Source organism: Xenopus tropicalis, chromosome 2, assembly GCF_000004195.4.
Source record: "Xenopus tropicalis strain Nigerian chromosome 2, UCB_Xtro_10.0, whole genome shotgun sequence".
NCBI lineage: Eukaryota > Metazoa > Chordata > Amphibia > Anura > Pipidae > Xenopus > Xenopus tropicalis.
The window spans coordinates 151,086,240-151,098,892 of NC_030678.2; the positions used below are offsets into that span (position 1 = coordinate 151,086,240).

General features: G+C 39.6%; 1 protein-coding gene across 1 annotated transcript; it reads right to left on the reverse strand.

The window, feature by feature from the left end:
- Positions 1 to 2,250: 2,250 nt before the first annotated feature.
- ufm1 (ubiquitin-fold modifier 1) lies at positions 2,251 to 12,106 on the reverse strand. Its single transcript, NM_001016988.2, is given in 6 exon segments — positions 2,251 to 2,809; positions 3,409 to 3,441; positions 4,220 to 4,259; positions 8,008 to 8,065; positions 10,007 to 10,063; positions 12,056 to 12,106. Coding segments are annotated over 6 exon segments (258 nt in total). The 5' UTR covers positions 12,058 to 12,106; the 3' UTR covers positions 2,251 to 2,741.
- Positions 12,107 to 12,653: the final 547 nt, after the last annotated feature.

Below are 12,653 nucleotides of genomic sequence, written 5' to 3' on the forward strand. Positions count from 1 at the left end.
GAAATCCAAGTCTGGCTTTGGACTCCTCCAGTTACATGGGAGTAGGAGAAACAATAGGTTACCTGAAAGCAGTTCTAATGTGTAGCTCTGGCCCTTTCTGAAAGCTCAGACTCAGGCACAATGCACTGAGATGGCACCTACACACCAATATTACAGCTAAAAATACATTTGTTGGTTCAAGAATACAATTTTAAATGGTAAAGTGAATTATTTGCTATGTAAACAGTGTAATTTAGAAAAAAAAGTACATCATAAAAATCATCCCAGTATCCCTTTAATTAAACATACTTAACAGCGTTCATTGTTGGCATAATAAAGGCACCATCATTAAAACACAATCAACATTTGAATGAATTAGTGATAGCAGGGAAATTTCTTCTTATGCTGAATATAATCATATATTGTGGGGAAAAAGCAAACATTTGCCAATAATGGAGTTGGCATTGACTCATATTTCATGTTACGCTGTTAAAGTCTCTGCAATTTATGGCCGGGTGAAGAAACCCAAGGCACCGGTTCCAGTGGCGTTTTCCAATTTGTCTTTACACAGACGCAGGTTTTAGATGCAGCAGGCTAGAGATTCCATGTGCGCACAAAGAGTAGAGAAACCAAAGGCTATTTGGAATTAGGGAAAATAAAAATGGAAAGAGAAAACAATTAGATCCAGCATTTGACTGGGGATTCGTCAGAATCCCAGTGCTTAAGGTTATGTGACTTTTAATCATTATGTGACTGAAAAAAACAACTTTTTAGATGGTTTTCCTTTGGGTTTCGCTTGAATCTGAATATGCATAATGGGGCCCAGAGTGGGTTTAGTATTTGGCCAAATCCCTTATGGAATATTAGGCACCCAAATAACACTTATCTCAGTGTAATATCGCCCTGCAACGTGCAAATGATATTAAAGTGCTCCCTCCCTCTTTATGGCACCATCCCCACTTCTCAAATTGCTTTGACAAATGTGCACGGAATAATACAGCTGTGACCAAAACAAACTGTCGAACATAACAATGGTATGGTTATACATACAGTATGTGGTTATTTAGTTTGCAGTGGAACAACAAAAATCTTATCTAATTCCACACATAGATTTGAAATGGACTGGAGAATAGGATAACATACAGTAGTGCAACAGTGGGGTTTTGGGGCTGTCATCTTATTTTGCAGCAGATCAGTTGGCAATAATTTTGGCCACAACACAGTTATGGGCCCCTTTTTTTTTTTATAATCCTACGTTGGTCAGTTCTGTTTTAAGTAGGAGGCATTTCAAGGAAGCATGGAATTATAATTCAGTTCAAGATCTTATCGACATAAATATGTTCAGAGAATCCAGATTGTTAAAGTTAAATCAACTTGTCCCAACACCGTGCTTATATTTGCATTTAGACAGTAAATGTAATGTAGTAAATACACTCACCTAAAGAATTATTAGGAACACTATACTAATACCCTTCTCTGATCTCTAGCATCAACAAGGCATTTTCGCCCACAGGACTGCCGCATACTGGATGTTTTTCCCTTTTCACACCATTCTTTGTAAACCCTAGAAATGGTTGTGCGTGAAAATCCCCGTAACTGAGCAGATTGTGAAATACTCAGACCGGCCCGTCTGGCACCAACAACCATGCCACGCTCAAAATTGCTTAAATCACCTTTCTTTCCCATTCTGACATTCAGTTTGGAGTTCAGGAGATTGTCTTGACCAGGACCACACCCCTAAATGCATTGAAGCAACTGCCATGTGATTGGTTGATTAGATAATTGCATTAATGAGAAATTGAACAGGTGTTCCTAATAAACCTTTAGGTGAGTGTAGATGGAAGAAAATAAATACTGTCAGTTCTTCAACTATTGGCCAAAGGAAAGTTGAGAGGGAAGATTGTTAATATTTTCTTAGGCCCTAGGGTAACTCACAGGCCCTACGGTATTGTCACATGTAGGGGACATACAGAGAACCAATGTGTGGTGTCCTGGAAAATATACCCAGAGAAAAAAGGCTTCTTGAAACTCATTGCTGGCATCTCAAGAATGCCACCTGGGGTGTTCCCTAGTAAGTACCTCAGCTGACCCAAAAAGAAAAGAAGATGGGGGCTTCTGGGCATCTTTGGGGGCACAGACCTTCCCTGCTAAAGGGCTGTAGTTGCCTTGGGCTGGTACAGAAGCACAAAACATAATGTACAACATTTCCTACTTCTTTAGTTAGGCTTTTTAGTTTTCCAAACCAAAAGAAGACAAAAATCCAACCACACAGAAGTTTTAAAATATTTATTTTATGAAAACAGTTTATGCTCGGCAATGGGAAACTGCAACTAATATATAGTGCATAAAAAAGGATGTTTAAGAATCACTGGTTCTGGTAATAAGCAAAATTACAACCATTTTCTCTGTGTATCTGAAATGAAACAGAATATTCCCTAAGGTCTAAAGGGAATATAAATCATTAAAAAGAACAATAACACAGGCTTTTAATGTTGAGACTGAGCTCTAATGTCATTATTTTCATGACTCTGTAAACAGCTTTGCATATCTGGGCCCAAGGGTGGTTCTGTGAACCCATAACAAAGCCGCAAATACCTAGAAAGTTCCATGAAAGTAAGAGAGGAAAAGAGTCCATCTGGGGATCAGGCATTTCTCCCCCCAAAAAGACAAATTCTATGAATAAACACTTTAGTCTCTCAATAAATATTGTTTGCAAGGGACTCCATATTTAGTAGTGGACTGTTTTTGTTTTTTATTCTACATTAACAACTTCCAACACGGTCTCTGGGGATGAGGCGCAGTTCTGATCCATGTTTCAAAAACACATTTCCTGAGGGTGAAAAAACAAAAAGATTGAATCAGATTAATGTCATTATGTTGATGTGTAGGGCAATATTAGGTGCCCTGCTCGTAACTTGTTCCCCTGGAAAAGCAGAAGAACCAGCGACGCCATCTGGTAAATATGTTGGTACAGGTGTCGGACCCCATTATCCAGAAAGTTCCGAATTATGGAAAGGCCATCTCCCATAGATTCCATTATAAGCAAATAATTCAAATTTTTATAAATGATTTCCTTTTTCTCTATAATAATAATAATAAAACAGAACCTTGTACTTGATCCCAACTAAGATTTAATTAACCTTTTGGAGGCAAAACGATCCTATTGGGTTTAATTACAGTTTAAATATTTTCAGGAGAAACGTGACAGACTCGGTCATCACTATTTGCCAGAATTAAGTCCAGAATTCCTACTGTTGGACTCGATCATATTTGCTATTGATAAGGGATACACATACATTTAAATCAGAGATAAGTCAGAGTCTGTTTGGGTTAGAATGTGATAGATAACTGGGATTTTTTGTTATTTAAAGAGCCTTGTGCCTTAGGATTAAGGGTTACAATAATGTTTAACTGTAATTCTTTCCTTACCTGCTGTCTGTGCTGGATTTAACCCAATTCCATCTGTGGGGAGAGCAATAAGATTGAAAGAGGTTTAAAAAAAAAAAAGGATAAATGCTAAAGATATGTAACAGCTCAGAAATGTGAAAATTCCATACGACTGCTGTGATGTTTATCAAGAGTTTGGGGGGGGGGGGGTAACAATTTGCACTTATTACATGAGTTTCCAAACTATGTGCGGAAGGCAAAACAATCCCCAGGTTCAAAGGTGGAAGGTTTTTTCTTCTAGGGGCACAAGGTTATTATTCACTTATTCTCATCTGAACTGGAAACCTACTGTGATGAGCCCAAATGAATCCCTTCAAGAAAACTAAATCTATCATGTGCAATGCAACCAATCCTGTATCAATTAATGGAATGCTTCCTGACTGCTACAGATTAGAAAGAAAATGAACTTGTTTTGCTGCGGTGTGAAAGGCTGGTTTATAATGCTGTTTGTAAGTACTACATATATTGAATTATTCATGTATATTCTAGGAAAGGCTCGCACTTACAAATAAAGAAATATTTCTTGTTGCACATTGCGTTAAGTTTAAGTGCAGAGTTAATGGTTTTCCTCGCAATTAAAATCCATTTATGCAGTGTGGCAATAGGCTTGCGAATGCATCCTATCTCTATGAGTTGCCCTTAGAAGGGGCTGATAAAGCATAACCACCAACAAAACCCTTTAGGTGGGCATTATGGCTGCTATCTGTCCTACACTCTGTAAATATTGGTCTTGCTGGGTGGTGTCAATAGTCAGAAAGCTACGGATGTGCCCATCCCCCACCTTGCCACTTACCATTTGTTATTATGGCACTTGTTGCTGCAGGTACTTTGAACTGAAAAAAAGGCAATTATTGTTAGAGATAAGCTCTAATCTTAGAGGCATAGTTATCAAAATTCAAAAAACGTGAATTAACAGTTTAAAATTTGCCCAGGACAGCTTCCATTGGCTTCTACACAACGTCACAAGCTTTTAATAAATACTTGATTTAAAATTAAAGATAATTTGAATTTGTTGAGTTTTAGCACAAAAAAACAAATTGCGGTAAAAATGAAAACACAAATGTTGATAAATCTGCCCCTTAGTCTCTGCTTCAGTGTTGATCCCCAACCAGTGGCTCATAAGCAACATTTTGCTCCCCAACTCCTTGGATGTTGCTCCCAGAGGCCTAAAAGCAGCTGCTTATTCTTGAATTTCTGGTTAGAAGGCAAGTTTTGGCTGCATAAAAACTGAAGGCCAAACTGAGCCTTCTGTAGGCTGCCAGCCAACATAGGGGCTATCAAATAGCCAATGATAGCATTGGCACCCCAGGAACTTTTTCCATGCTTGTGTTGCTCCCCAAAACTTTTAACATTTGAATGTGACTCACGGGTATAACAGGTTGGAGATCCCTGGTATAATGAAAGCTATTTTTTACTATTTACAGGTGATCTCTTTATCACGGAGCAAACTCTAGCATGTCTCATTCACTAGGCTGTCAGCCTTCAGCACAGATGAGGGAGAGAGAGGGAGAGAGAGGGAGAGAGAGGGAGAGAGAGGGAGAGAGAGGGAGAGAGAGGGAGAGAGAGGGAGAGAGAGGGAGAGAGAGAAAACTAGATATGGCAGCTATACAGGATCAATAGAGGGAATTCATCTTTTCACTCAAACAGATACAAGAAAGTATCCATGTTTCGAGAAAATCAAGAACTACTTTTATCAACCACACAGAAACAGGTGTTATTTCCTGCTAATGTGTGTGGGTAAATGTATTGTATGAAAGCCATAATCACAAGAGCTGAAGTAGGGAAGCTTCATGTTAATCCAGATAACTCTTCCTCAGAAACAGGGGACATATATTTGATTTCTAAGGGACTGACTGAGGGTTGAATGTTGTGGTCACAGCCTCGTTGCAATCCCACCTAATAGTAAAACTGTAGAATTCTTAATGAATCAGATGAAAGTGAGTGTAGGACTGGCCAGACTGGGGATGACTGATAGTAGTTGGCCAGCTTGTATACACTGAATTAATTAAATTGGTTTAAGAAGGGAATCAACAGGTTATATCCCACCGATAGGTCCTGAATTATCATATGAATAAACAGCAAAAATGTCAATGGAATAAAAACCACAACATTTATTGGCTCAAATAAATACAACAAAAACTAACATATAAATCATACTATACCAAAAACGACAGGTGCATCCCAGTGCCTCATACTACCCACTCTCCTAACGCGTTTCGCGCTGTATGGCGCTTCATCAGAGGAGGTCAGACTGGGGATGACTGATAGTAGTTGGCCAGCTTGTATATATTGCAATATATGGACAAACAGTTCCTGTGTTGCTTAAAGGGGAGGGTATTTCCTAGTTGCTTAATGCACAGAATGTCTTAATGTCCTATATATATTGATAATGGGTGAGTGCAGAGGACATTTTAACGCTGTCTGACTGAGGGTTACACAGCTCAAGCTTTATACAGGTATGGAATTCATTATCCAGAAAGCTTAGAATTATGGGAAGGCCATCTCCCATTTAACCAATTAATTCACATTTGTAAAAATAATTCCCTTTTTCTCTGTAATAAAAGAGTACATTGTACTTGACCCCTACGATACAATAAATCCTTACTGGAGACAAAGCAATCCTATTGGGTTTATTAATGTTTAAATGGGTTTTAAGCAGACTTAAGGTATGGCGATCCAAATTAAGAACAGACCCCTTATCTGTAAAATCCCAAGTTTGCAATACTTTTTACAATCAATATATTTTTTCAAGAGAAAGACTTCTGAGGCCCTAATAAAGTTGGTTACAGATTATAAAGAATTAAGAAGAATTAATTGGGTAAGGTCTCAGCAGTTATGTTGTTACATGTGTCATTACCTGAATAAGTGTTGCCAGGGAAACCTGCTCTTGTAATGGCATTAATAATCAGCAGAGAAATAAAAAAAAAATATATAACAGCCGGAAGCAATTCTTCCAGCTGACCACTCATTTGCTGAGGCCATTTCAGCTAGTCACACACAAGGAATGGCTAAATAACAAACCACAGTCACATATCAACTGTCCTGCAATGTGCTTTGAAGACAATATAACCTGTTTTTCCATGTACTGACCCCATGCAACTGAAGCTCTGGAAATAATAACATGTTTTAGAGTTGTCAGTGTATAAGACTGAACATCAAAAACAGGCGGCAGAGCTTATAATGGAAAATGTATCATGTGATGCTCTAATCTTTATTGTCTGGTAAGTAATTACAACTTTGCAACATTACATTAAAGCAGTGTTCTTTCATGTATTTTCAGTGTGTTGGTTCAGTGCCTATCACTGTCTATTGTAGGTGGAAACTGTATTCAAGATCAGCCAAAGATACCCATTCTAAACACAACTGTACTGTTGGAGACCTAAACCCTAAAGATGAATATGGCTAGAAATGCTAAATTTATATACTGAACTTACTGCACCAGCCTAAAGACTCAGCATCTCTATAACAGTAATGTTTCAGGTCTTCAAAATTGTCCTGGGGGGCTCCCCATCTTGGATTTTGTTTTGTGTGTCAGTGACACTTGCACATGCTCAGTGGGCTCTGGGCAGCTGTTCAGAAGCTAAGCTAAGGGGTTGTCTCAAATGATCAAACAAAAAATGAGGCTGGCCTGTCATATAAGCTGATGCTACAGAGCTGATTATTTCAATTTTGATGCTAACTGCACTGGATTCAGAGCTGCCATGGACTAATAATTTGTATTTTTTACCACTTATTTTGTGACATTTATATTCTATATATACAGTATATTGTGACATTTATATTCTATATATACAGTATATTGTGAGTCAGTCCCTAAGCTCAGTTAAGTGACAGTAGCACAGAGTATGTGCAGGGAATCAGCAGAAAAGAAGATGGGGGGCTACTGGGGTATTTTTGGGGGCACATATCTTCCCTGCTAAAGGGCTGAGGTTGCCTTGGGCTGGTACAGAAGCACAAAACATAATGTACAACATTTCTGTCCTACTTCTTTAGTTAGGCTTTAGTTCTCTTTAAACTATTTAAAGTTATTATTTAATATATATTTTAACCCTACCCTAGGAGGGTAGCTAATCACAACCCTGCAATCATAAAGGCACAGACAGGCTTCAGGCAGCCTAGCTGCTGATTGGTTCCTGTCCTACAGTGCAGTGTGCTGAGTGCTGCTGGCCCCCCTGCACAGCCTGGGATAGGAAGTGGCACAGATGGGCAGGACTAGTGGGGTTTTTGTAGAAATTTTCAATAAATCAGCCGGAAACACTATTTTTAAAAGCACATTCCTTCTATATTTAGATGAGTACAATACATTGGCACAGTACTGTTTTTCACACAATATGTCTCCCCTTTATTTACAGGTACTGTACTGTAAAAATCCTTGGAAAATTGTATTTCTGCAAAGACTCCTGACATCACTGAAGTGCCCATCACTCCTCTCTACTAACTACTTGGATGCAAACTGCCTCCATAAACCTCAAAGTCAAAGGCAGACCCAAACCAGTGTATAGTAGAGGAATGCAGGAATAACTAACTACCATGTAAGAGAGTTGGGCTGCTGTATTTCTCATTAATGAGCAAAACACTTACTTCTTCTGCTGCAAACTTCAAGACTGCTGTGAATGGCGTATTTTCAGGAACACATAAGCTGAAAAAAAGAAAAGTGAAATAAATCAGAATTTTCTTTCCAAAGTCTTGCACTGGCAGATACATCAGAAAGGGTTGGGCTTTTCAGCAATGGAGAATACAGTATTATACAGGCATCTGGCTTTGTGCATGGAATAATTATGATAGACAATGAGTGCAAAAGAAGGAGCAGATGCTGTAGCTAGCCTGCATTTACATACTGATTGGTTTGAGACACGCGTTAAAGGGGTTGCTCGCCTTTAAAGTAACTTAGTATGATGTAGAGAGTGCTTTTATAAGACAGTTTGCAATTGGTCTTCTTTTTTATTACTTATTTAGCTTTGTGTTTAGCAGTTCTCCGGTTTAGAATTTAGGCAGCTATCTAGTTGCTAGTGTCCAACTGAACCTAGCAACCAGGCAGTAGAATCTAGGTGAATAAAAAGGGCAGTACTGCAAAAAGCTACGCAGCACAGTGGCTCAGATAGTACTTCTGCCTCGCACTGCCAGGGTCATGAGTTTGATTCCTGTTTAGGCACAATCTGTGAAGAGTTTGTATGTTTTCCCTGTGTTCGTGTGTGTTTTCTCTGGACACTCCAGTTTTACACTCCAAAAACATACAGGCCCTGGCATTTCAAGTACACAGAGGCCCAAACACCCCAATAAATAGTGACTTGTCTATGGCATCTTACAGCAGCCCCTCTGGCATTTGCCAGAACCCACAGATTGCCAGTCCGGGCCTGGACCTTAGATTTTAAGCTCCATGGGGACAGTGAATGTAGAATGATTCCTGTCAACTGCTACATAAATGTGTCAGTGCTACATAAATACTCTGCTACTCTGTAGCAATCTTCAAAAACTCTAAAAAACTGAAACAAATGTCCTTATGGTTCCATAGTACAGGGGCATTTGAGCTCCTCATAGACAACCACTGCAATCATAACCCCAAACCCCCGTTTAAAGGAGAAGGAAAGGTAAAAACTAAGTAAGCTTTATCAGAAAGGTCTCTAAAAACACAGCCATAAGCACTCACAGAAACGCTGCACTTAGCCCTCTATCAAAAGAAACAGGATTTCTTGTCTCATTTTTTTCCTGTGCCAGAGTCTGTGCAGCTCTCACCCCTCCCCTGCTCCTCCCTCCCATAAAAATGCTAAGAACTCCCTCTCCCCCCCCCCTTAGGAATGTGTGATCTGAGCCAATCAGCAGGAAGCTTCCTCATAGTCTTACTAACTGCGCATGTACAGGGGTCTTGGTCTTGGTGCAGGAGCGAGGCATTATGGGAAGTTTCTTGAAAAAAAAAAAAAAAAGGCCAGCATTTTTTTTCCAATGAGGCTTCTGACCATCTGAACAGGACAAATATGGGGAGACTTAAGGGCACTATTGAGAGAACTGAAGGTATGCCTGCAGCTTGAGATTAACTGTTTATTAGTCTTCCCTTCTCCTTTAAACCAACAGTCAATTTCCAGTGGAAAAAGTGCTACGATAGAGTGTATCGCTGCCAGGTATCACCCGCATATGATTATGTACTGCCAAAGGACCTCCACATTTAGATGGGCACGATTCTCCCAAAGCAGGGACATATGGACAAATTTCTCAGTGTAGAGTACAGATAGCATTATACCTTATGGGGACACTTGCACAGGCCGGGCTCTCTAAAACCAGATCTGCATGACTTTAGGTAAAAGCTAACAATTTTAAATAAATCTGCAATATAGGAAATCAATAAACAGAATGAAGAAAAGTGCTGATTACAGTATGGACGAAATTTTTTTTACAGAAGTTATCATTGCTGTATGGATTAAGCCATCTGTAATAATGATTCACAGTTCCAGCAGATACACTAAATCAAGGTAATTATACAGTAGGCCCTGAATAAACTGTCTTTGTGAAACACAGAGCAAAGTGGCATTAAAATAAGATAAAGTACATCATGTAGTTATATGGTAAAAGGAAAAGCAAAACTTACACTTTGTACGGCAGTCGGGGGTCTGACGTAAGTGTGATTTTAAATGTAACCTTTGACCTTGAAAAATTCAAACAAAAAAAGTTAGAAAATGTAACTGTATTAATTATAGTAATTATAATTGCTGTTATAAAGCTCAATGGTCCCAAATAAAGCAAAATGCCATATTTGTGGCAAGCAGTGCTTCCTTGGGATGCGCTTTCTTCAGCATCAGTCAACCATCTAATCTGATCTCATAGCAACAGGCAATTTCAAGGTTTGCAGTGATGCTCCCATACAATATGTCCCATCACTCCCACATAATGGCCTGCCTTATCTCTATACTGCTGAATTAATCAAATAGGATATTTGATGTTTATAAATAAAAATGTAATAAAAGGAAGTTATTAGCCCCAAGATGGAATGAATTTGGAACACTATAAATAAGGTCATGTGGTTAATATTAAATGTATCAGAAATTTAAAAATGTATAACCAAACTCAATGCTTTTAAATATAAACATGCAATACATTTCTTTGTAGCTGTGTTAGCCTGCTCCTTATTGAGCTTCAAGTCTTCATCTATGAGTCCACGGTCGGACTGGGCCAGCAGGAAAAACCCTGTGGGCACTGCCAACCCAGTCCCTGCCTTTTTGAGCTCCACCCCCGATTACGAGCAAATGTAAATATAACACTGCTATGCTGCCCAATGGTGGGTGGACTTACGACTGGGGTAGGGGGCTCTGAGGTGGCAGCCCCCTGACACCCCAGTCTAATACTGTGTGATTCTGCTGTTCCACAGCTAATTCTTATCTGTGCTGGTTCCAGGTGGGTATGATACAACAGCGACTACACTGGGGACTTGGGAGGCAGGGATAGGGGTCTCAGGTAACACTAATATTGTCACTGCACAAATCTGGTGCAGATCTGTTTACAGGGGCAGTTGAAACTAAAGCTGGTCATACACGGTAAGATCCGCTCACTACTCAGTGAGCAGATCTTCTCCCAATATCCCCACCTACAGGTGGCGGTATTGGTGCAAATTAGAACGGCAGGTATAGGCGCCATCAGTTTTCACAGTGAGGGCAGTGAGGTTGGGGAATGCCCTTCCTAGTGATGTTGTGATGGCAGATTCTGTTATTGCCTATAAGAGGGGCCTGGATGGGTTCTTGAACAAGCATAGTAGTCCAAGGCTATTGTGATACTAATACCTACAGTTAGTTTGTATAGGTATTACAAAATTAACTATGCAACTACACAGTGCTGACCAAGGCAGCAGTCCCTGTATTCACAGGAGCAAATCTGAAAACAAAGCCAGCTAAGGCTGCAGATGGGGTTTTGCTCCCTTTTTGGCACTCTGTAGTGTAACTAACCCCACTGCACATCACATATTGTAACTAATGGGCAAAACAGAAATCCTGGGATGAAAGTCACAACTTGCTTAAAAATACACCTCTAGATTTAAGCAGGGCCTGATTTACACACATAAGTGCTAGACTACACCACAGCAGTTACCACTTAGCAACCAATCAGATGACTGATTTCATTTTCTCATACTGAGTGAACTGTTCAAAGCAAATTGTTGAATGGTTGCTGCACTTCAGTGCCAATAATTAGTAATGACAAAAACCTCAGGCAACCAGAATAATATCATAATGATCTCTTTCATTATTCTAACTGCTAAACAGTTGCTATGGGTTAAAGAACTAGGGTAAACTTTGTATCATTATATAACCCCCTTCAGAACAGAATGAATGTCAATAAGCCCTGTTGGCTGGTGTAGCCTGCATTAAATAGGCACTGTAGGTGCCAGGGCTGCTGTACCAATGAAAGCATACAGCAGCTCTATTCAGTACAAAGTTAGAATAACATTTGAAATGACAGAGATCTGGAAAGTGTCAATGCTTCGCTGTTGATCAATTTTAACCCCCCCGCGAAATGACTCTTAATAGTAGCGTCCATGGAACTGCGGACAGCTGACTGCTGCCTGCTGCCTACACATACACTGTAATGAAATAAAGATGAATTGTTAATTAGAAAAGGAACCCAACATAATGAGTCCACAGCTACTAACATTGTATGTGCGGAAATGTTACGCTGCCGGTAGCACAGGTAGAATTGCCGGTGTCTTGGTCCCGTAGAAGCAGCCTGTCCTCGTTCTACGTCATCAACACTAGTTCAGCGAGAGGGATAGCTGTCCAACTACATGCCTGTCAGAACCCCCGGGCACAACAACATATACCAACTACAAAAATACAAGGTGTGTGTTGTTTAAATCTACAGATAACCATATTTAAAAGTATCGCTATTCAAACAGAAGGGCAACAGTAAAATGCCACGTAGTTTTTTTTAAACTGGCGCTAATGGGCTGCATATCTGAACTGGCCTTCCGAGGTACACGTGTTAATTGACAGAGGGCTTGTGCGTCATTAGGCTGGAAGCTTTCAGCGGCCATCTTTGATTAGGGCAAGCTTTGGCTAGGGTAAAGTCTTATAGTTCTGCTGCTTGCATTGTATTGGAGTTACTTCAGAAAACAATACATTTAATGAAAGGATTTGATATATACACAGTGGACTTTGGGGTATTTTACCTTTATAATGTAGATGGACCTATTTTAAGCACAATTTTGTTGGCTTTCCTTATTTATTTTAAATGGCTTTTGCATTATTACC